The 23,080-nt window shown below is 44.5% G+C and overlaps 2 protein-coding genes and 1 long non-coding RNA gene across 30 annotated transcripts in view; 2 read left to right on the forward strand and 1 right to left on the reverse strand.

The window, feature by feature from the left end:
* Nucleotides 1-9,258, forward strand: part of LOC118263853 (laminin subunit alpha) — a 66,209-nt gene extending 56,951 nt beyond the window's left edge. Inside the window, exons 47-63 of one of the 18 annotated variants that reach the window (XM_050703922.1) lie at nt 624-820; nt 1,197-1,330; nt 1,704-1,901; nt 2,112-2,260; nt 2,562-2,843; nt 3,031-3,244; nt 3,408-3,731; nt 3,908-4,091; nt 4,487-4,625; nt 4,786-5,018; nt 5,468-5,554; nt 5,856-6,050; nt 6,339-6,520; nt 6,766-7,005; nt 7,160-7,321; nt 7,664-7,895; nt 8,753-9,258. In XM_050703922.1, the coding sequence (XP_050559879.1) occupies nt 624-820; nt 1,197-1,330; nt 1,704-1,901; nt 2,112-2,260; nt 2,562-2,843; nt 3,031-3,244; nt 3,408-3,731; nt 3,908-4,091; nt 4,487-4,625; nt 4,786-5,018; nt 5,468-5,554; nt 5,856-6,050; nt 6,339-6,520; nt 6,766-7,005; nt 7,160-7,321; nt 7,664-7,895; nt 8,753-9,015 (3,415 nt within the window). In that variant the 3' untranslated portion in view covers nt 9,016-9,258. The remainder of the gene's footprint in view (nt 1-623; nt 821-1,196; nt 1,331-1,703; nt 1,902-2,111; nt 2,261-2,561; nt 2,844-3,030; nt 3,245-3,407; nt 3,732-3,907; nt 4,092-4,486; nt 4,626-4,785; nt 5,019-5,467; nt 5,555-5,855; nt 6,051-6,338; nt 6,521-6,765; nt 7,006-7,159; nt 7,322-7,663; nt 7,896-8,752) is intronic. The other 17 variants (XM_050703928.1, XM_050703925.1, XM_050703924.1 and 14 more) reach the window with 17 other exon arrangements.
* The window catches only part of LOC118263862 (uncharacterized), a 16,957-nt gene extending 3,568 nt beyond the window's left edge, over nt 1-13,389 (reverse strand). Inside the window, exons 1-8 of one of the 7 annotated variants that reach the window (XR_004782622.2) lie at nt 13,242-13,389; nt 12,967-13,157; nt 11,708-12,898; nt 11,401-11,626; nt 11,111-11,237; nt 10,855-11,021; nt 9,662-9,776; nt 8,623-8,918 (exon numbers count right to left, since the gene is read on the reverse strand). This is a non-coding gene — a long non-coding RNA (uncharacterized LOC118263862). Of the gene's footprint in view, nt 1-8,622; nt 8,919-9,661; nt 9,777-10,854; nt 11,022-11,110; nt 11,238-11,400; nt 11,627-11,703; nt 12,899-12,966; nt 13,158-13,241 lie in introns of those variants that run through there. The other 6 variants (XR_004782621.2, XR_007706949.1, XR_007706948.1 and 3 more) reach the window with 6 other exon arrangements.
* LOC126912317 (adhesive plaque matrix protein-like) lies at nt 13,262-17,547 on the forward strand. Of its 5 annotated transcripts, XM_050703945.1 has the most exons (12): nt 14,505-14,606; nt 14,884-15,093; nt 15,244-15,333; nt 15,604-15,723; nt 15,784-15,843; nt 15,881-15,910; nt 16,031-16,150; nt 16,361-16,420; nt 16,541-16,630; nt 16,751-16,847; nt 17,028-17,057; nt 17,418-17,547. In XM_050703945.1, the coding sequence occupies exons 1-10, from the start codon at nt 14,520-14,522 to the stop codon at nt 16,844-16,846; spliced, it is 963 nt and encodes a 320-aa protein (XP_050559902.1). In that variant the 5' UTR covers nt 14,505-14,519; the 3' UTR covers nt 16,847; nt 17,028-17,057; nt 17,418-17,547. The 5 variants fall into 5 exon arrangements, 1 of the variants encoding a protein (XP_050559902.1); XR_007706938.1 differs by lacking the exons at nt 14,505-14,606; nt 15,244-15,333; nt 15,881-15,910; ... (3 more) ...; nt 17,028-17,057; nt 17,418-17,547 and adding exons at nt 13,262-13,394; nt 13,700-13,826; nt 13,857-14,066; nt 16,181-16,228 and having other exon boundaries at nt 14,974-15,033; nt 15,604-15,663; nt 15,784-15,880; nt 15,971-16,090; nt 16,121-16,150; XR_007706940.1 differs by lacking the exons at nt 14,505-14,606; nt 15,244-15,333; nt 15,881-15,910; ... (3 more) ...; nt 17,028-17,057; nt 17,418-17,547 and adding exons at nt 13,262-13,394; nt 13,700-13,826; nt 13,857-14,066; nt 16,908-16,942 and having other exon boundaries at nt 14,974-15,033; nt 15,604-15,663; nt 15,784-15,880; nt 15,971-16,090.
* The last annotated feature ends 5,533 nt before the right edge of the window (nt 17,548-23,080 follow it).

A 23,080-nucleotide genomic window follows, 5' to 3' on the forward strand; every position in this document is an offset into this window, starting at 1 on the left:
CAAATACCTCTTCTCGCACGAAGAAGGTTGAAAAATTGCATTAATCATCACGCTTGTTCATTAATTGTCGGTTGGCGATTTCCAAGTTATAATTAGAAATTATGAGCTCAGTATTATTCTGTTGTTTATTTCGTGGAACGAACCTGTGCGTTGTTTATTTGCGCAGTAAATTGATCCGTATGCCTTGGGGCTACATTAATCATAATTAGACATACTTAGTAATAAGAAATATGAGACAAAGACAAGAGAGAGAACAAAATATTTTCCTGCCTTCGGGGTAAACAATCGCGATATGTGGCTGATATTAATTATCGAGATTATTTTTCCGTACAGTTATTTCTGATATACCCTGGAGGTAGGAGATAAGATGTCATGGAAAAGAGGATTAATATTTATTTCCAGCAGTAAAAATGTATCATTAATGATACTTGACATTATCATCCTTAAACTACGCAAGTCATACAAAAGGATAAGATTACAATAACATCAGTTTACAATAATTACCTACGCCTACCTACGTGAACCAACAAACTATTGTTATGCCTGCAATCAAAAATTTTATTATTCTACATAACTCCATTAAAGAATGTGTTAGTTATGCTTTTCTTACCACCCTTGTACAGCTCACTACGCCAGCCCCCGCCGTTCTCGCTCGCTGACGAGGTCGTGAAGGCTGACCAGGTGAACAGCACCGTGAAGTCGACCCTGGACATCATGTCCCAGGTCGGAGCTGATCTCGCTGCCAGCAAGGAATGGGCGCAGTCACTGCCCAAACTTGCCGATGAAGCCCAGAAAATGGCTGCCAATGTTGACAATTTAGGTAAGTGTACAATATCGTCTACTTGAGTATATTGTATGAGCAAATTGTTATAGGTACTACAGTTTTGTACCATGCAAATTAATTGCACGTTCCTGAATAAACTTTAAAACTTCATCTTGTGTTCCTCATTGTTGTTTAAGTACACAGTCATGCCGCTGCCAAGCTCTTTTCCACGTAATAGCAGAGTCTGAGACTGAATCTTATAATAGGTTCGCTTTTATTTTTATCATTTCAATGAGCACCCATCCAATGTAAAAGCAACCTTTTAGAGACTAAAGAACGGTTATGGTTCCATTTCTTCAAAGAAACACTTAATCCAGAAGTCGCATCGTGAACACTATTATAGATCTGATATTATTCTTATTTCAACCCTCAGTGAAGGACATCGACAAGCTGAACCCCGAGATCACACAAACGTATGAGACTGTCAAGGTCAGACAGGATGACCTTGAGCACAGACGCAAGGAAGCTGATGAGAAGCTTCGTAAGCTGAAGGAACTTATTGAACAGGTGAGCAAATCTATATAGCATCCAGCTAGGAAGTTTGAAGTGACCTGATTCATTCATTTTAAAGTAATTGTAACAGTAGGCTTGACAGACGGAGCGTTTGCCGGAGTGGCTAAGAAAACAACTCCTGCATTCCAAGTCTATAAGTAATTTGATTTCGTAACACATTTGAGGCCATGGATAACGCTAATCGAAGCCAGTGAAGGAATAGCCTTTACCACATTTTTGTTGGCAGTAAAAGGCTTAGTAGATCAATTCGTCTTTAAACGTTTTGCTCGCTCGCGGCCGTTATATTGTGTTTGTTGCCAAGCCATAAAACCCCAAAGTGGAAATTTAATTTACAACAACGTCTTATATATTTATTGCATTTCTCCAGGCGCGTACAGTTGCTAACCGCATCCAAGTGGGAGTGACATTCGACCGTCGCACGACACTGCAGCCGCCGCTACCGGACACCATCGACGAGATGTCCACCTCCACTCACGTCTCCGTCTACTTCAAGACCAAAGAGAAGGACGGCCTCATCCTCTACCTCGGCAACCCTAAGGACACCATGCTGAGAAGAACTAAATCTGTAAGTTTTTACTTACGTACATTGTATTAAAGTAACATCGTCGCCATATCAGTCACAAAATTACCAGAATAATAATAATTATGTACTTATGTGACAATCCAATTGTCGAATTACTTTCATAATGTAATGTGTTCTCCCATTGTCTTTGTCTGTTCGTTTATGATTCTTGCAACTTTTCTAGCCAGTTTCTAATTTACAAATTTATTTTAGGACGACTTTATGGTAGTGGGTGTGGAGAACGGCTATCCTTACCTGAAGATGGACATTGGTGACAGTGCTGAGTCAGGTCGCGAGCCCGCCAGGATCGGTAGCGACAAGTTCGTCGCAGACAACCGCTGGTACCAGGTCATCGTCGACAGGTAAACCCATGTCATTCTAGGTTAAGTTAGACCCCGGCCTCACTTGTCCGTTGCGCTGTGTTGCGTCGCGACAACGCAAAGGTATAAGCAAAACGATGCTGTCATAACGCACGCACCGCAATGGACAAGTGGGGCCGGGACCTTATATGTATTAGTTAAGATAATAGACAAACGACTTTTAAAGACTCATTCAATATGTATTTTGTCTATACCACAAGTTTAAACACATTTTCTTCTCTCTTCTCTTCAAGCTTTCTACTTCACACGATCAGTCACTAATCAAATATTATGTCAAAAACAGGGTCGGCCGCAATGTGAAATTATCAATCCGCGAGAGCCTTGACAATGGATCCGCTGACTACGTACACTCGAAGGATGCAGTACTACCTGGCCAGCACACCATCTTCAACCTTGATCGCCAGAAGTCCAAGTTGTACGTGGGAGGAGCACCATCAGACGCCAAGCTGCAGTCCGTCAGCTTCCCAGCCTTTGAGGGACAGATCGAGGAGCTCATGATTGGAGACACTCCTGTCGGCTTATGGAACTTTGAAAGAGCCGAAAACTTGAAGGGAGCCAGACAGAGGTAAATCTAGAAAAAAAATATCCAAAATTTAAAACCTCATCATTTTGGTTGTCACAATCATTTCTTTTTCATTCATTATCGTACTGCTATTTGTATTTAATAATTTCCAAAGCACCTCAAATTGCGATCAGTTTTCTACTTCAACCATAGTACATACACTCATCATAACCTCTTTGTTCCCTTCCAGGGACAAGTTGCTGCCTCCGCACACAGGTCCGCCGGAGTACAGGTTCAATGGCCGCGCGCACGTCACGATGGCTGGCCGCGGCTACCTCACTCCACAGAAGAACCAGATCCTCTTGTTCTTCAGAACTTACGCTCCTGATGGTCTCATCTACCTCGTCGGAGAAGGCGCCTACTTCTTCTCTGTTCAAATGCAAGACGGAAGAGTGTTCTTACAGGTGAGATACTGATATCATTCAACAATAGAATCATAGAATCCGTCTAGAAAAGAGTTTTTGTCATGGATGGACGAAAGAACATCCTAAATATTTATTATCGCATACGATCAAACAAATCCAGCTAAAAAATCCGATCTTTTAAAATTTACGCTTTTGCTTCTAGGTATCATTGGGTAACCCTGAGGACCTTCTGATAATTGGCACCACGAACTCTTACAATGACGGCAAGTGGCACCGACTGGACGCTGCTCGCATCCTCACCAAGTACTCCCTGAAGGTGGACAGAGAGATTATAAAGACGGATTCTGCTGGACCCGAGGACTCGATAACAGCTATCGACACGATGAACTTCGGAGGAAACAATAAGGGCATTATACAGGTGACCAGCGCCGGGTTCGACGGCTGCATGAGGCAGATCAGTATCGACGGCGTGAACATCGACCTCAGCGATAACCAGGAGTCCATTGGCATTGCTTACGGCTGCCAGGTGAGCAGAGAAAGAAAATCTAATAGAGTGTCTAAAATTAGTGACAAACTTATTTACTGACTACATTTTAAGCTTAATTTTACTTTATCAGATAATTTTTATGTTATCTTTCTGGCATTAAATAAAAGGTATTGATTTTGACTAATATAGCCTTGTTTGCCGTTTATCCGTTTCAGTTCGCGTCGCTGGTGTCTCTATCAGGCAAGGACAGTTTCCTCCGGTACATGGACATCACGTCGGAGAACCTTCAGCTGACGCTCAAGTTCAAGACGTCAAGTCCTGACGGGCTACTGTTCGTGTACGTCAGTCGCACGCAGACCACCGCCATGCCGGACAGCATATCACTGTCACTCATCAAAGGTAAATCATTAATGATGAACTGAGGAAATCTCGTGTTCAAATTTTATGTGATTCGAAGTTTTGGAACAAAAACTTTAGGATTATTTTCAGTCAGTCCCATGTTCACTAATATTATTGACTTAATGCTAGCAAATGTATAAAATTTATTTTATTAGTCAACTTCCTTACTCATTCCATAGAACGAAACGTAACGTTACGCCTTCTTATACCCGAAGGGGTAAGCAGACGTGCACATAACGGCATGTAGTGCCACTGTACAATGTACTCCCACTTTTTATCATTTGTGTTATAATATAATAGGGAGTGAGCCTATTGCCGTATACTGGGCACAGTTCCTATAATCATACCGAAGAATTTGAAAATTTAGTACCTCCTGACAATAACGTTGTGTGTAGGTAAACTGGCGCTGATGAGTCAACGCGAGCAGTTGGACACAGGGTTGAGCACGTACAACGACTCGCAGTGGCACGTGGTCACTGTCACGCACAACAACAACGCGCTGCGACTCGTCGTCGATGACTACGACTACTTCAGGTAACCTAACCATGTGCCTGCGATTGAAGCTACTTTCCTAAACAATATAGGTCGTGTTCAAAAAAACTAAGTATAGCTGAAAAATATTTTTTTATACTTAACTGATAACTTATAGTGAGAAAGACTGGCTTTACTTATCATAATCTTTTGTGATTTCCAGTACGGACACAGCGCCCGCACCGCTCCATATACTAGAGGGGGTGCTATTCGTGGGCGGCGTGCAGCCTGGCTACGTGGTGGGCGGGAAGGTCGGCTCCAAGACCCCGTTCATCGGCTGCATCGCCGACGCCACCATCAACGGCCGCGTGCTCAACTTGCTCGAGCCCTTCAGCAACAGCAGCACCACCTTCGGTCGCTGTGGTACCACCACCACCACTGGAGGCCTCAGCCCAGGTTAGTTCATCTTACTTATCATTTCTACCTTAGGTCCTAACCTACTCGGCATTATATGAAAGTATAGAGACATCATACTTATTACATTGACACATTCTTACCCTGGAAATGATTAACCGATCTTAATCCAAATTATCTAAGTTTTTAAAAGATATTCCGTATAACAAATGTCAAAAATCGTTCTTATGCCATTAGCTGACGATAGAAAACTATTGAAAGCAATTCCCTCGCTAACGTAGGTAATAATGATTTTGGATTGGACTGATATCGTTTATTAATTTCGTCTATTAATTGTCTTCCTCACTTTCTCTAAATGTCGCTAAATGTCACTATTTTTTGGTTCTGTTGCTTAAATCATTGTAATATTTGTAGCCATCTCCAACTCTGTGAATATTCGGTTTAAGCTTACTTCCAAGGTACATAACGGTTCAAAATACTTTTGTCATCAGATCAGGCGCTTTGGGCGGCGACTCCGCGACCTGACGTGCTGCCCACTCCCGGACTGCCGGGCCCCAGCGAAGCACATCCTAATAGAGGTACTTGACTACATTCTACCAGTTATCTCGTTTGTAAAATAGACAGTAATCGGTCTATACCAAATTAGACTACAAGATAAAATTCTGTCTTTCAATCTTGGAATTCTCAGTAGTAAGCTAAATAATGCCCTAGTTAGACTAACACTAACATAGCAGCAACATTGTGTAGTAACTAGTAACAGTAGGTACTTGCCACTCTTGATAAGTCTTGAACTATTCTATATTAAACCAATTTAGCATGACCTTAACAAACATTTTCTAAATCTCGTTTATCTAATTGTTACATTACTTGATGGTATAGAAGAAGAAGCAGTATTACACAACGAGGTGCTGCCAGTACCAGTGGCCGAGGACACGACCCCGGCCCCACAGACCACCAGCACCACCACCACCACCACCACCACCCGCCGGCCACCACCCAAGCCGGAGCAGGGATGCGCACTTGCATACGATCACTTCTACACCACCGGAGATCCTGATGTGGGCTACAGATTTGGTAAGTGCATAAGTGCAACGATAACCGTAAAATCCGGCAACCTACTCCACTGCCGGGGGGGGGGGGGGAGAAGTTATGGCGGATGTTCAGCAGTGGACGTCTTGTAGCTGATATGATTATGATGATGATGAATGCGGTCGTACATTGATCACAAATATCATAATCATAGCCATAATAATTCATCTATTGGCACTCACTACTAAACACAAAGCTTCTTTTTAATCGACTTCTGTTCAATATGCTAGACAATTTTAAAACCTGAATTAGAAAATTATTCCTTTCCGCCAGGTACTCGCAACGACAGTCGCATCGAGTACTCGAAGCTGCCGGGCCGCCACCTGCAGGGCTTCGACCTGACGATCTCGTTCCGCACGTTCGACCAGCACGGCGGGCTCGTGTTCTACGCCGCCGCCGACGTCCCTGCCGACGTCCCCTCGCAGTTCCTCGCCTTCTACATGAAGGATGCCAGGGTATGGAAACTTAGAACATTGTTTATTTTTAATATCTCTGTTATAGTGTTTATTTTTAATATCTCTGTTATAGCTATTTTCACCAACAACCCCAAAACTACCTATCTCTTAACTAAAAAATGAACACTTATCGGGACGTGCATCAATGATTACCTGTTTGTTTTGGACCCAGATCCGTCTCCGAAAGAACTTAATTTTTTATGCTTATATGCTATTTAACACATTTTTAATGTTTGATATTTCAGCTGCACTTCGCGTTCAACTGTGGCGGTGAGACAGCAGAGATCTCGTCGACGCAGACGTACAACGACACGGAGTGGCACGTGGTCACTCTGACCCGCAGCGGAGGACACGGCAAGCTGACCGTGGACTCCGAGCTGGTGGGCGAGACCAGCGTCATCTGCGGCGCGCCCGCGACGCTCACCGCTCCATTCTACTACGGAGGTCTCAGGGACCTCAACCAGAAAATCCTCAATAATCTCCAGGTATGTGACGTTACGTATGTATATAGCGCTATAACGTTGTAAGAGACAATTACCTAACCAATAGATGGATCTAACTTTTTACAAGTTTATAAATCTGTTTGTTTTTAATTTCATAAATTATGTATCTACTTATTGATTTTGTTTCCGTATGCAGGGCTTCTACCAGCCGTTCAAGGGTTGCCTGAAGGGTCTGATGATGAACGGGCAGCACGTGACGGACGTGTCGTACCGAGTCAACTCCCTGCGCTGCTCCGACAACGTGGAGGACGGAGTATACTTCGGAGCGTCCACCAACATGCAGAGCAACTACTTGAAGGTACAGTTTTAAAATATCATGTGCATTATTTCGTATCCGTTTTTAATAGCATGGCGTTTGGCCCCCATCTCGCCTGGTGGTCAGCTATGATGTATAAGCAACCTTTTCACTCAGAACTATTTTGCTAGAAACAGACTCGTGCAAAGAATTCCATTCCTTAGCGGTCTTCACAAGGAATTTCGATGTGTATAGTTCTGTTGTCTTTTTTTATTGTCGAGTGTGTGATACGGTACCTAATATAAAGGCTTTACGTTTTGGAAAGTTCTCAATATCGCATGGAGTACTTAGAGAAGTTCGTCTGGGACGGCTGCAAGCTAAGCACCACGTTTAATTATGTTACAGCTCCTCGAGTACTTCAAAGTAGGTGACGAAGTTTCAATATCAATGGAGATCCGTCCGCGCAACAGCACGGGTCTGCTCCTCAGCGTGCACGGCAAGAAAGACTACCTGGTCCTCGAACTGCTGGAGAACGAAGTAGTGGCCAATGTCGAGAATGGCAACGGACCGTTCCGAGCCAGTTTCTCGCTCGGCAACAAGTTCGAGCTCTGTGACGGCAACTGGCATAAGATTCACGGTAAGCTATCTAGTTGTAAATAAGGTCGCTATAGGTGTCTGTCTGCTTTGTGGATCACACAAAGAATTAGACTGCCTCGTTGGTCGAGTGGTCGCAAGTGCGACTGCCGGATCAGGGGTCTCGGGTTCGATTCCCGAGTTGGCAAAGTATTACTGGGCTATTTCGGTTTTTCGAAAATTTCTCAGTAGTAACACGGAGTCTAGAATTGTGTCCGGTATAATATGGCATTAGGCTCCCCTATTACATGGTACTTATAGTATAGCGGCATTACGTGCCTTAATGTGCAACTCTGCCTATCCCTTCGGGGATAAAAGGCGTGACGTTATGATGATGTTGACACAGAATTTGTTCAGCCCGAGAATCGAACCCGTGACTCGTTGCTCCACAGCCGGTTGTTCAATCAGTACATCTTATTTTTTAGAGATTAGTATCTGATGACTTTGGTGTCTTAGTAGTAGCTTAACGCTTTAATTTTAAAACCATCAATTTATGACTAAGACTTAGTTGTCTCATGTGTATGTGTGTATGTGATATTTGTACTGTTGGGGATTTTCAATTTCGAAACTCTTCGTAACAATGAGTCTTGAAGTGTTTAGCAATACCAACAATCAATGGGATTTATAACTGGTATACAAGTAGGTCGTTCTCTAAGAACATGGTCTCAGGATATCTTTGGCAGGCGTGGTTGTTCTAATTAATGGGTATAACGCAAAATAAAACGTCAGACTTCACAATCATCATTACAATGTATTATGGTATTTTATGGTTGACATTACGAATTGCCTTGTGAATGAATGCAAGACATTGCGCTAACGGTGCAGTAATACATTATTCACACTTGGAAATATTATTTTCAGTGGTGAAGTCGCTGTACGTAGTGTCGGTGGGTGTCGACGGGCACTTCTCGAAGCCGGGCATGGGCGCGTACTCGTCGACCGACACCCGGTCCGCGCTGTACATCGGGGGCCACGAGCGCCCGCTGCACAAGCTGCGCGGCGTGCGCTCGCGCCGCGGCTTCACCGGCTGCATCAGAAAGATCGTCATTGGAGAAACACCCCTCAAAATCCCACTCACAGCCGCAGGACGGAACACACATGTCGGTGTTTGTCCTGTCGACTAATCAACAATTCAAACAGAAATGAAGAGAGACCAAAAATCGTTTAATTATGTATCGAACCGTTTTCTAATAAAATTCTTCTATGTATTTAAATGACACATATTTCACCGAATAGTCTCGGTATTTCTAATGTTTTATGTAACGAATACTTTTGTTGTACTAAAAGTAATCAATAAATAGATGAATGCAATAATTATATTTATGTATCCACTTATGTATTTATATGATAAACATTTACATATATTATTATAAGCAGTTTTTATTTTTCCTATTAACCTAACAGTATGGAGCAAACACATGTGACTTCATTAAAACCACATATTCCTTATCATCTTTGCAGACAATGTACAAAAATGGGCGCAGGTATTCGTCCCAATCGTTAGGCCACAAATTGCATTTTTAGCCTATTTTGGACAGTATAAATGCTACATACATGTTACATTCCCAGATAACACACATAAGGTGAACTTGTGTGATCATCCTATATGCAGCTGTTCACACAGAACTTTATTTCAACTTGTTTATTTGCGGTTTCGTTGAAATATTTACTTCTGTGGACCAGTATTACTATTAAATATGTGTCGTCACCATACTGTAACTACACTACAAGGCTCCTAGAAGGAAAAATATGAACATTTTAATCACTTACCAATGCACTGAGCTCGTCCCCGCTGTTGGTTCATTCCCACCGGCGAATGTGTTATCGCTTGTTGACTTTATTGTCACCGGCGAATTTATTGTCGCTTGTCGAAACCTAGCTTTAGCTATACAGAGAGGAGAGAAAGTGGGAAAAGAAATGCTTGTGGTACAAATACCTCCACTCAAACTAAAACTACATCTGTAGCTTTACTCTTAGGTGTTTTTTTTTTGTTTTTTTTTTAGAGGAGACAATCATCCAATGGCTTCTCCCGCCTCGGACGAGGCGTGAAGGGGGTGTCAGACTCTTTTTTTTAATGGGACAATCCCGCCACAACTCTTACTGACTTAAAACCACCCTATTCCTACTCCTGCTTTTCGAGTCGGTGCCCCGGTAGGTAGTCCGCAGCTCAGGCCCTAACAGTGGTGGTCTGATAGCTCTTTGAGTATGCACGGGTCTGGTTCTGGTCGGGCGTCTTAATTACTTACTCTAAGTCTTCGTCTAGAATTGTTCCAAGCGACAAATAATTTTTCCAATATGTAGAGTTAAAGATGAAGGCAAAATTGGCTATTTGACAGTTGTAACAATAAAATATGAAACAAGTTTGATATGATAGCTTTAAGGTAGACAATCACTGTATAATTATTGGTTTGCATTAATATTAATTATAATATTTTATTTTTGAAATTTAAATTTGTGATATTTGAATCTGTGCATTACGAGACCAAAACGCAGCGCGGCCATGATTGTACGTCAAGTGACGTCACATTTTATTAAACATTACCGCCGCACGTAAACAGTGACAGCAGAACTCCACCACTGTTTTGTGAAATGTGACGTCACGTTATAGAATGTCACGTGACACGCTGTTTTCGCGCGACAATTCAAATGAATGAAGAAAATATGTTATTTTTCTATTAAAAAATTATATTTCGAGAAAATAAATTATTGTAATGGTGCTCCCACACAGCGGTTATATAACGTTATAAAACAATGTGTAACAATAACATTTGTGTTTAAACAAATTATAACAGTGGTTGTAGAGTATGTTACATGCTGTTATAAATGTTACACAATGTTGTATAACGTTATATAACTGCTTTGTGGGAGCACCATATGACGTAAAAAAGAAACATCTGAATATAATACAAAACTTTTTCGAAAACTGTCAAGTAGCCAATTACTCCAGAAAATGTAACACCTACCATATCCCAAAATGTTTTAGAAGCAGACGATGAACCACCAGAACGTTCAAACGATAATGAGGCTAAACTGCCTGAATTTGTGAACGTTTTTAGCTTAAAACCGGTTGAAGATTTCCAAGATAAGAAAGAGCATGAACTTTGTCATCCTTTCATCGTCATTTCGTCACCTGCAAAAGATATTAGAATTTAGTCTCACTTCTTTCTAGATCTAACTTTATTAACAAAATAAAATGAAGTAAGTATTAAACGGACTCACTTGCTCAAGATGTGAAAACCGTTGGTTGCTTAACGCCAGAAATAATTATTTTTATTGAATATAGCTAGTTCTTCGCCATTTCAATTTCTGGTGTCTAGTGTTTTAATTTTGTTGCATAATTTTTCACCTACAACAGAACATGCATATAAGTCAGTATCTCGGTAGTATATTCTGTACTATATAAATATGTCGGAAATGTCATTAGTACGGGACTTCACCATCAGTACGATCAGTTATGAGAATAAACAATAATTTCAAGAGTTTATTGTTTTATTGCTGCCTACACATACCTCTACATATGTGCGACGAAGAGGGCTCTCGCCCAAAGTATCGCCCACACCTCCTATCTCCGACATATAAAGGATTCTCCTTTCACCAACATATCGAAAGTAAGATACCACAAATATCTATTATCTCCGACAAATATAAATTAAACCAATATCTCAATAACTTTCTCAGACAATCTCAGCATTCGCAATCTTCTAAAGTCGATGTTTCTGCCATCATTCTCTCCATCTGGAACAAATTTTACAAGTCAATCTCTCCTCCAGTATACTCCATCATATAAAAATTCATTCGAATCAATTCCCTACTTACACCAGTACGATGACCTCTGTAGGTTTTTGTCAGCCCAGTAGCGTCATCAGTCATTTCTCTCCGCTATATTCTGCTGGATCTATAATCTTTCCAGTAGCAACGAACTTCGAGCAGTCTCATCCAGCATCGCCGACCCAACCCGAAACAGTTCCATCAGACGAGTAATAGTGCTCAAAAGAACAATAGGTACCTATATACTGTACATAATATAAACAAGTCAAACTGAACAGATGCCTCACTGTATGGTAGTGCACAATGAACATAATGAACCATCAAAGGTTTCAAAAACATTCGCACTAGAAGAACAAGCACTAGTGTAAAGTAAGAGTGTTACACTAGCACGAAAGCCAACCGTGTACCAACGGGTCGGTGCTCACTGCTTGCCATGCGCGCCGGAACATACCTCACCCGGCTGCCCACAGCCGCGAGACCATACACACGTGACCGTCTGTGTCATACACGGTCACATAGACGATGCAGCTAGTCTTGTCAGTGCATTCATCATAATAATAATAGCCATCGCATATTATGGTAAAGATCTAACTAACATTTTTTATAACCAACTTTGTACAGGCATCGTTGACGGTGGCAGCGTCATCAAAGAAGCTGTTTTAGGAAAAGAACTGCTACTTGCTGTGTTTGGTGAGCTGTAGCTAGTTTCGGGGAATAATAAATAGTTAATTTATCTACGGAGTAAACAGAATGGCGTTAGTGATAGAACGCCAAAGAGTGCGTGCGTTTGATAAATGATAACAGTAATGGTAACAGTACATTGAATAATATAATTATGTACAAGTAATCATGTATTGATCTTGACTTGTATACCTCTAATAACTTGAGTCACAGATAAGTAGCACAATGTTTGAGGATTAAACGGGTCAACCGATGATGTCATTTATAAACAATCTAGGTTCTACCAGCGACTACGATAAAAATTACCCCATGTAAGTATTAATACAGATTGTAATGTACCACCAAATTCATCCAGTAGTGTTTTTGTACATAAGTAATAAACATATATCCATCCATATGAAGTTTTCACAAACTGTCGCATTCGCGTAATATTAGTAGAATTAGTTATATTTACTACACTTGCCTTATGTCAGCGTGGAGAGAAAAAGAAGCTCCAATCCATTTTGAAGTATCTTTGTCCCGTTATCCTGATTCTCCTACCCGCTTCCATCTGACGAGCTGTAATATTAAAGCAATCAGTACACGCATCAGTAGAAATCATTTCTATAAATTAATTTATTATTTACCTGATATCAATATTTGTAAGTTCTTTATGAATTCTGCATCAATCCCACGGTCTTTCAACGCAAACATTGCGATGTGTTTTCGTTGTATGTATTCATTATTCTCTGTTACGTTTATTTTTCCTATTATTTCCGTATTTAAGCACAGAGGTGCAGCCTTCAAACATTGTATAGTGTGTGTAAATATTTGAGACCTAAAACGAGTAAATATCATTATAAATAACGGTTCTAAAACGAAGGGAGTGAAAGATATTTTAAAAGTGTCAACAAATACTTACATTAAAAAGTCATCGAGATTCTTAACATTCTACGTCAACTCCATTCTCCTCTTTCCCTTGGACCATTTTCTTTATTTTGTTTCTTATTTGACTTCATTTCTTCTACCTGCTCCGCCATTTAAGGTTACGCCTTCATCTTCTCCGCCGTCTTAGGTTACGCCGTTATCTTCTCCGCCGGGTAAGGTTACGCCGTCATCTTCTTCGCCGGGTAAAGTTACGCCAACATCTTCTTTCTTCTTCGCCGGGTAAAGTTACGCCATCATCTTCTTTCTTCTCCGCCGGGTAAGGTTACTCCATCATCGTCTTTCTTCTTCGCCGGGTAAGTTTAGGCCTTCATTTTCTCCGTCTTGTAAGGTTAGGCTTTCATCTTCTCCGCCGTGTAAGGTTAGGCCTTCATCTTCTTTCTTCTTCGCCGGGTAAAGTTACGCCATCATCTTCTTTCTTCTTCGCCGGGATAGGTTACGCCATCATCTTCTTTCTTCTTCGCCCGGTAAGTTTAGGCCTTCATTTTCTCCGTCTTGTAAGGTTAGGCTTTCATCTTCTCCGCCGTGTAAGGTTAGGCCTTCATCTTCTCCGCCGTATAAGGTTAAGCCTTCTCCTTCTCCGTCGTGTAAGGTTAGGCCTTCATCTTCTCCGCCGTGTAAGGTTAGGCCTTCATCTTCTCCGCCGTGTAAGGTTAGGCCTTCTCCTTCTCCGTCTTATAAGGTTAGGCCTTCATCTTCTCCGCCGTGTAAGGTTAGGCCTTCTCCTTCTCCATCATGTAAGGTAACGCATTCATCTTCTCCGCCGTGTAAGGTTAGGCCTTCTCCTTCTCCATCATGTAAGGTAACGCATTCATCTTCTCTGCCGTGTAAGTTTAGGCCTTCATCTTCTCCATCTTGTAAGGTTAGGCCTTCATCTTCTCCGTCTTGTAAGGTTAGGCCTTCATCTTCTCCATCTTGTAAGGTTAGGCCTTCATCTTCTCCATCTTGTAAGGTTAGGCCTTCATCTTCTCCATCTTGTAAGGTTAGGCCTTCATCTTCTCCATCTTGTAAGGTTAGGCCTTCATCTTCTCCATCTTGTAAGGTTAGGCCTTCATGTTCTCCGCCGTGTAAGGTTAGGCCTTCTCCTTCTCCGTCTTATAAGGTTAGGCCTTCTCCTTCTCCGTCGTGTAAGGTTACGCCATCATCTTCTCTGCCGTATAAGGTAACGCCTTCATCTTCTCCGCCGTGTAAGGTTAGGCCTTCATCTTCTTCGCCGGGTAAGTTTAGGCCTTCATCTTCTTCGCCGTGTAAGGTTATGCCTTCATCTTCTTCGCCGTGTAAGGTTAGGCCTTCTCCTTCTCCATCATGTAAGGTAACGCATTCATCTTCTCCGTCGTGTAAGGTTAGGCCTTCTCCTTCTCCGTCTTATAAGGTTAGGCCTTCTCCTTCTCCGTCGTGTAAGGTTAGGCCTTCATTTTCTCCGTCTTGTAAGGTTAGGCCTTCTCCTTCTCCGTCTTATAAGGTTAGGCCTTCTCCTTCTCCGTCGTGTAAGGTTACGCCATCATCTTCTCTGCCGTGTAAGGTTAGGCCTTCTCCTTCTCCGTCTTGTAAGGTTAGGCCTTCTCCTTCTCCGTCGTGTAAGGTTACGCCATCATCTTCTTTCTTCTCCGTCGTGTAAGGTTAGGCCTTCTCCTCCTCCGTCTTATAAGGTTAGGCCTTCATCTTCTTCGCCGGGTAAGTTTAGGCCTTCATTTTCTCCGTCTTGTAAGGTAACGCCTTTATCTTCTCCGCCGTGTAAGTTTAGGCCTTCTCCTTCTCCGCCGTGTAAGGTTAGGCCTTCTCCTTCTCCGTCTTGTAAGGTTAGGCCTTCATCTTCTCCGTCTTATAAGGTTAGGCCTTCTCCTTCTCCGTCGTGTAAGGTTACGCCTTCATCTTCTCCGCCGTGTAAGATTAGGCCTTCTCCTTCTCCGCCGTGGAAGGTTAGGCCTTCTCCTTCTCCGTTATGTAAGGTTAGGCCTTCTCCTTCTCCGTCTTATAAGGTAACGCATTCATCTTCTCCGCCGTGTAAGGTTAGGCCTTCTCCTTCTCCGTCTTATAAGGTTAGGCCTTCTCCTTCTCCATCTTGTAAGGTAACGCCTTCATCTTCTTCGCCGTGTAAGGTTAGGCCTTCTCCTTCTCCATCATGTAAGGTAACGCATTCATCTTCTCCGTCGTGTAAGGTTAGGCCTTCTCCTTCTCCGTCTTATAAGGTTAGGCCTTCTCCTTCTCCGTCGTGTAAGGTTAGGCCTTCATTTTCTCCGTCTTGTAAGGTTAGGCCTTCTCCTTCTCCGTCTTATAAGGTTAGGCCTTCTCCTTCTCCGTCGTGTAAGGTTACGCCATCATCTTCTCTGCCGTGTAAGGTAACGCCTTCATCTTCTCCGCCGTGTAAGTTTAGGCCTTCTCCTTCTCCGCCGTGTAAGGTTAGGCCTTCTCCTTCTCCGTCTTATAAGGTTAGGCCTTCATCTTCTCTGCCGTGTAAGGTTAGGCCTTCTCCTTCTCCGTCTTGTAAGGTTAGGCCTTCTCCTTCTCCGTTATGTAAGGTTAGGCCTTCTCCTTCTCCGTCTTGTAAGGTTAGGCCTTCTCCTTCTCCGTCGTGTAAGGTTACGCCATCATCTTCTTTCTTCTTCGCCGTGTAAGGTTAGGCCTTCTCCTTCTCCATCATGTAAGGTAACGCATTCATCTTCTCCGTCGTGTAAGGTTAGGCCTTCTCCTCCTCCGTCTTATAAGGTTAGGCCTTCATCTTCTTCGCCGGGTAAGTTTAGGCCTTCATTTTCTCCGTCTTGTAAGGTAACGCCTTTATCTTCTCCGCCGTGTAAGTTTAGGCCTTCTCCTTCTCCGCCGTGTAAGGTTAGGCCTTCTCCTTCTCCGTCTTGTAAGGTTAGGCCTTCATCTTCTCCGTCTTATAAGGTTAGGCCTTCTCCTTCTCCGTCGTGTAAGGTTACGCCTTCATCTTCTCCGCCGTGTAAGATTAGGCCTTCTCCTTCTCCGCCGTGGAAGGTTAGGCCTTCTCCTTCTCCGTTATGTAAGGTTAGGCCTTCTCCTTCTCCGTCTTATAAGGTAACGCATTCATCTTCTCCGCCGTGTAAGGTTAGGCCTTCTCCTTCTCCGTCTTATAAGGTTAGGCCTTCTCCTTCTCCATCTTGTAAGGTAACGCCTTCATCTTCTCCGCCGTGTAAGGTAACGCCTTCATCTTCTCCGCCGTGTAAGGTTAGGCCTTCATCTTCTCCGCCGTGTAAGGTAACGCATTCATCTTCTCTGCCGTGTAAGTTTAGGCCTTCATGTTCTCCGCCGTGTAAGGTTAGGCCTTCTCCTTCTCCGTCTTATAAGGTTAGGCCTTCTCCTTCTCCATCTTGTAAGGTAACGCCTTCATCTTCTCCGCCGTGTAAGGTAACGCCTTCATCTTCTCCGCCGTGTAAGGTTAGGCCTTCATTTTCTCCATCTTGTAAGGTAACGCCTTCATCTTCTCCGCCGTGTAAGGTTAGGCCTTCATGTTCTCCGCCGTGTAAGTTTAGGCCTTCTCCTTCTCCGTCTTGTAAGGTTAGGCCTTCTCCTTCTCCGTCGTGTAAGGTTACGCCATCATCTTCTTTCTTCTTCGCCGTGTAAGGTTATGCCTTCATCTTCTCCGCCGTGTAAGGTTAGGCCTTCATGTTCTCCGCCGTGTAAGGTTAGGCCTTCTCCTTCTCCGTCTTATAAGGTTAGGCCTTCTCCTTCTCCATCTTGTAAGGTAACGCATTCATCTTCTCCGCCGTGTAAGGTTAGGCCTTCATGTTCTCCGCCGTGTAAGGTTAGGCCTTCTCCTTCTCCGCCGTGTAAGGTTAGGCCTTCTCCTTCTCCGTCTTATAAGGTTAGGCCTTCATCTTCTCCGCTGTGTAAGGTAACGCCTTCATCTTCTCCGCCGTGTAAGGTTAGGCCTTCTCCTTCTCCGTCTTATAAGGTTAGGCCTTCTCCTTCTCCATCTTGTAAGGTAACGCATTCATCTTCTCCGCCGTGTAAGGTTAGGCCTTCATCTTCTCCGCCGTGTAAGGTTAGGCCTTCTCCTTCTCCGCCGTGTAAGGTTAGGCCTTCTCCTTCTCCGTCTTATAAGGTTAGGCCTTCATCTTCTCCGCCGTGTAAGGTAACGCCTTCATCTTCTCCGCCGTGTAAGGTAACGCCTTCATCTTCTCCACCGTGTAAGGTTAGGCCTTCATCTTCTCCGCCGTGTAAGGTTAGGCCTTCTCCTTCTCCATCATGTAAGGTAACGCATTCATCTTCTCTGCCGTGTAAGTTTAGGCCTTCATTTTCTCCATCTTGTAAGGTAACGCCTTTATCTTCTCCGCCGTGTAAGTTTAGGCCTTCTCCTTCTCCGCCGTGTAAGGTTAGGCCTTCTCCTTCTCCGTTATGTAAGGTTAGGCCTTCTCCTTCTCCGTCTTATAAGGTAACGCATTCATCTTCTCCGCCGTGTAAGGTTAGGCCTTCATGTTCTCCGCCGTGTAAGGTTAGGCCTTCATCTTCTCCATCTTGTAAGGTTAGGCCTTCATCTTCTTCGCCGGGTAAGTTTAGGCCTTCATCTTCTCCGTCTTGTAAGGTTAGGCCTTCATCTTCTTCGCCGGGTAAGTTTAGGCCTTCATCTTCTCCGCCGTGTAAGGTTAGGCCTTCATCTTCTTCGCCGTGTAAGTTTAGGCCTTCATCTTCTCCGTCTTGTAAGGTTAGGCCTTCATCTTCTTCGCCGGGTAAGTTTAGGCCTTCATCTTCTCCGCCGTGTAAGGTTAGGCCTTCATCTTCTCCATCTTGTAAGGTTAGGCCTTCATCTTCTTCGCCGGGTAAGTTTAGGCCTTCATCTTCTCCGTCTTGTAAGGTTAGGCCTTCATCTTCTTCGCCGGGTAAGTTTAGGCCTTCATGTTCTCCGCCGTGTAAGGGTAGGCCTTCTCCTTCTCCGTCTTATAAGGTTAGGCCTTCTCCTTCTCCGTCGTGTAAGGTTACGCCATCATCTTCTCTGCCGTGTAAGGTAACGCCTTCGTCTTCTCCGCCGTGTAAGGTTAGGCCTTCATCTTCTCCATCTTGTAAGGTTAGGCCTTCATCTTCTCCGCCGTGTAAGGTTAGGCCTTCTCCTTCTCCGTCTTATAAGGTTAGGCCTTCTCCTTCTCCGCCGTGTAAGGTTAGGCCTTCATCTTCTTCGCCGTGTAAGTTTAGGCCTTCATCTTCTCCGTCTTGTAAGGTTAGGCCTTCATCTTCTTCGCCGGGTAAGTTTAGGCCTTCATCTTCTCCGCCGTGTAAGGTTAGGCCTTCATCTTCTTCGCCGGGTAAGTTTAGGCCTTCATCTTCTCCATCTTGTAAGGTTAGGCCTTCATGTTCTCCGCCGTGTAAGGTTAGGCCTTCTCCTTCTCCGTCTTATAAGGTTAGGCCTTCTCCTTCTCCGTCGTGTAAGGTTACGCCATCATCTTCTCTGCCGTGTAAGGTAACGCCTTCATCTTCTCCGCCGTGTAAGGTTAGGCCTTCATCTTCTCCATCTTGTAAGGTTAGGCCTTCATCTTCTCCGCCGTGTAAGGTTAGGCCTTCTCCTTCTCCGTCTTATAAGGTTAGGCCTTCTCCTTCTCCGTCGTGTAAGGTTACGCCATCATCTTCTCTGCCGTGTAAGGTAACGCCTTCATCTTCTCCGCCGTGTAAGGTTAGGCCTTCATCTTCTCCATCTTGTAAGGTTAGGCCTTCATCTTCTCCGTCTTGTAAGGTTAGGCCTTCATCTTCTTCGCCGGGTAAGTTTAGGCCTTCATCTTCTCCGTCTTGTAAGGTTAGGCCTTCATCTTCTTCGCCGGGTAAGTTTAGGCCTTCATCTTCTTCGCCGTGTAAGGTTATGTCTTCATCTTCTTCGCCGTGTAAGGTTAGGCCTTCTCCTCCTCCGTCTTATAAGGTTAGGCCTTCATCTTCTTCGCCGGGTAAGGTTATGTCTTCATCTTCTTCGCCGTGTAAGGTTAGGCCTTCTCCTTCTCCGTCTTATAAGGTTAGGCCTTCTCCTTCTCCGTCTTATAAGGTTAGGCCTTCTCCTTCTCCATCTTGTAAGGTAACGCCTTCATCTTCTCCGTCTTGTAAGGTTAGGCCTTCATCTTCTCCGTCGTGTAAGGTTAGGCCTTCATCTTCTCCGCCGTGTAAGGTTAGGCCTTCTCCTTCTCCGTCTTGTAAGGTTAGGCCTTCTCCTTCTCCGTCGTGTAAGGTTACGCCATCATCTTCTTTCTTCTTCGCCGTGTAAGGTTACGCCTTCATCTTCTCCGCCGTGTAAGGTTAGGCCTTCTCCTTCTCCGCCGTGTAAGGTTAGGCCTTCTCCTTCTCCGTCTTATAAGGTTAGGCCTTCTCCTTCTCCGCCGTGTAAAATTAGGCCTTCATCTTCTCCGCCGTGTAAGGTTAGGCTTTCTCCTTCTTCATCATGTAAGGTAACGCATTCATCTTCTCTGCCGTGTAAGTTTAGGCCTTCATTTTCTCCATCTTGTAAGGTAACGGCTTCATCTTCACCGTCGTGTAAGTTTAGGCCTTCTCCTTCTCCGCCGTGTAAGTTTAGGCCTTCTCCTTCTCCGCCGTGTAAGGTTAGGCCTTCTCCTTCTCCGCCGTGTAAGGTTAGGCCTTCTCCTTCTCCGTTATGTAAGTTTAGGCCTTCATCTTCTCCGTCTTGTAAGGTTAGGCCTTCTCCTTCTCCGTCGTGTAAGGTTACGCCATCATCTTCTTTCTTCTTCGCCGTGTAAGGTTACGCCTTCATCTTCTCCGCCGTGTAAGATAAGGCCTTCTCCTTCTCCGCCGTGTAAGGTTAGGCCTTCTCCTTCTCCGTCTTATAAGGTTAGGCCTTCATCTTCTCCGTCTTATAAGGTTAGGCCTTCTCCTTCTCCGTTATGTAAGTTTAGGCCTTCATCTTCTCCGTCTTGTAAGGTTAGGCCTTCATCTTCTCCGTCGTGTAAGGTTAGGCCTTCTCCTTCTCCGTCTTGTAAGGTTAGGCCTTCTCCTTCTCCGTCTTGTAAGGTTAGGCCTTCTCCTTCTCCGCCGTGTAAGGTTAGGCCTTCTCCTTCTCCGCCGTGTAAGGTTAGGCCTTCTCCTTCTCCGTCTTATAAGGTTAGGCCTTCTCCTTCTCCGTCTTGTAAGGTTAGGCCTTCTCCTTCTCCGTCTTATAAGGTTAGGCCTTCATCTTCTCCGCCGTGTAAGGTTAGGCCTTCTCCTTCACCATCATGTAAGGTAACGCATTCATCTTCTCTGCCGTGTAAGTTTAGGCCTTCATTTTCTCCATCTTGTAAGGTAACGCCTTTATCTTCTCCGCCGTGTAAGTTTAGGCCTTCTCCTTCTCCGCCGTGTAAGGTTAGGCCTTCTCCTTCTCCGCCGTGTAAGGTTAGGCCTTCTCCTTCTCCGTTATGTAAGGTTAGGCCTTCTCCTTCTCCGTCTTGTAAGGTAACGCCTTCATCTTCTCCGCCGTGTAAGGTTAGGCCTTCTCCTTCTCCGTCTTATAAGGTTAGGCCTTCTCCTTCTCCGTCTTGTAAGGTTAGGCCTTCATCTTCTCCGTCTTATAAGGTTAGGCCTTCTCCTTCTCCGCCGTGTAAGGTTAGGCCTTCATCTTCTCCGCCGTGTAAGATTAGGCCTTCTCCTTCTCCGCCGTGTAAGGTTAGGCCTTCTCCTTCTCCGTCTTATAAGGTTAGGCCTTCTCCTTCTCCGCCGTGTAAGGTTAGGCTTCTCCTTCTTCATCATGTAAGGTAACGCATTCATCTTCTCTGCCGTGTAAGTTTAGGCCTTCATTTTCTCCATCTTGTAAGGTAACGCCTTCATCTTCACCGCCGTGTAAGTTTAGGCCTTCTCCTTCTCCGTCTTATAAGGTTAGGCCTTCTCCTTCTCCGCCGTGTAAGGTTAGGCTTTCTCCTTCTTCATCATGTAAGGTAACGCCTTCATCTTCTCCGCCGTGTAAGGTTAGGCCTTCTCCTTCTCCGTCTTGTAAGGTTAGGCCTTCTCCTTCTCCGTCGTGTAAGGTTACGCCTTCATCTTCTCCGCCGTGTAAGGTTAGGCCTTCATCTTCTCCGCCGTGTAAGGTTAGGCCTTCTCCTTCTCCGTCTTATAAGGTTAGGCCTTCTCCTTCTCCGTCTTATAAGGTTAGGCCTTCTCCTTCTCCATCTTGTAAGGTAACGCCTTCATCTTCTCCGTCTTGTAAGGTTAGGCCTTCATCTTCTCCGTCGTGTAAGGTTAGGCCTTCATCTTCTCCGCCGTGTAAGGTTAGGCCTTCTCCTTCTCCGTCTTATAAGGTTAGGCCTTCTCCTTCTCCGTCGTGTAAGGTTACGCCATCATCTTCTCTGCCGTGTAAGGTAACGCCTTCATCTTCTCCGCCGTGTAAGGTTAGGCCTTCATCTTCTCCATCTTGTAAGGTTAGGCCTTCATCTTCTCCGCCGTGTAAGGTTAGGCCTTCTCCTTCTCCGTCTTATAAGGTTAGGCCTTCTCCTTCTCCGTCGTGTAAGGTTACGCCATCATCTTCTCTGCCGTGTAAGGTAACGCCTTCATCTTCTCCGCCGTGTAAGGTTAGGCCTTCATCTTCTCCATCTTGTAAGGTTAGGCCTTCATCTTCTCCGTCTTGTAAGGTTAGGCCTTCATCTTCTTCGCCGGGTAAGTTTAGGCCTTCATCTTCTCCGTCTTGTAAGGTTAGGCCTTCATCTTCTTCGCCGGGTAAGTTTAGGCCTTCATCTTCTTCGCCGTGTAAGGTTATGTCTTCATCTTCTTCGCCGTGTAAGGTTAGGCCTTCTCCTCCTCCGTCTTATAAGGTTAGGCCTTCATCTTCTTCGCCGGGTAAGTTTAGGCCTTCATCTTCTCCGTCTTGTAAGGTTAGGCCTTCATCTTCTTCGCCGTGTAAGTTTAGGCCTTCATCTTCTCCGTCTTATAAGGTTAGGCCTTCATCTTCTTCGCCGTGTAAGTTTAGGCCTTCATCTTCTCCGTCTTGTAAGGTTAGGCCTTCATCTTCTCCATCTTGTAAGGTTAGGCCTTCATCTTCTCCGCCGTGTAAGGTTAGGCCTTCATCTTCTCCGCCGTGTAAGGTTAGGCCTTCTCCTTCTCCGTCTTATAAGGTTAGGCCTTCTCCTTCTCCGTCTTATAAGGTTAGGCCTTCTCCTTCTCCATCTTGTAAGGTAACGCCTTCATCTTCTCCGTCTTGTAAGGTTAGGCCTTCATCTTCTCCGTCGTGTAAGGTTAGGCCTTCATCTTCTCCGCCGTGTAAGGTTAGGCCTTCTCCTTCTCCGTCTTGTAAGGTTAGGCCTTCTCCTTCTCCGTCGTGTAAGGTTACGCCATCATCTTCTTTCTTCTTCGCCGTGTAAGGTTACGCCTTCATCTTCTCCGCCGTGTAAGGTTAGGCCTTCTCCTTCTCCGCCGTGTAAGGTTAGGCCTTCTCCTTCTCCGTCTTATAAGGTTAGGCCTTCTCCTTCTCCGCCGTGTAAAATTAGGCCTTCATCTTCTCCGCCGTGTAAGGTTAGGCTTTCTCCTTCTTCATCATGTAAGGTAACGCATTCATCTTCTCTGCCGTGTAAGTTTAGGCCTTCATTTTCTCCATCTTGTAAGGTAACGGCTTCATCTTCACCGTCGTGTAAGTTTAGGCCTTCTCCTTCTCCGCCGTGTAAGTTTAGGCCTTCTCCTTCTCCGCCGTGTAAGGTTAGGCCTTCTCCTTCTCCGCCGTGTAAGGTTAGGCCTTCTCCTTCTCCGTTATGTAAGTTTAGGCCTTCATCTTCTCCGTCTTGTAAGGTTAGGCCTTCTCCTTCTCCGTCGTGTAAGGTTACGCCATCATCTTCTTTCTTCTTCGCCGTGTAAGGTTACGCCTTCATCTTCTCCGCCGTGTAAGATAAGGCCTTCTCCTTCTCCGCCGTG

This window comes from Spodoptera frugiperda, chromosome 25 (genome assembly GCF_023101765.2).
Source record: "Spodoptera frugiperda isolate SF20-4 chromosome 25, AGI-APGP_CSIRO_Sfru_2.0, whole genome shotgun sequence".
Taxonomy (NCBI): Eukaryota; Metazoa; Arthropoda; class Insecta; order Lepidoptera; family Noctuidae; genus Spodoptera; species Spodoptera frugiperda.

What these genes read in the sequence shown, in the direction of transcription:
- LOC126912317 (XM_050703945.1), top strand. Translation starts at nt 14,520, where the DNA reads ATGCCTTCATCTTCTTCGCCGTGTAAGGTTAGGCCTTCTCCTTCTCCA. An exon ending in CATCTTCTCCGTCGTGTAAG is followed by an intron (nt 14,607 to 14,883) that starts GTTAGGCCTTCT and finishes CCGTCGTGTAAG; the next exon opens with GTTAGGCCTTCTCCTCCTCC. An exon ending in CTCCTTCTCCATCATGTAAG is followed by an intron (nt 15,911 to 16,030) that starts GTAACGCATTCA and finishes CCGTCTTGTAAG; the next exon opens with GTAACGCCTTTATCTTCTCC.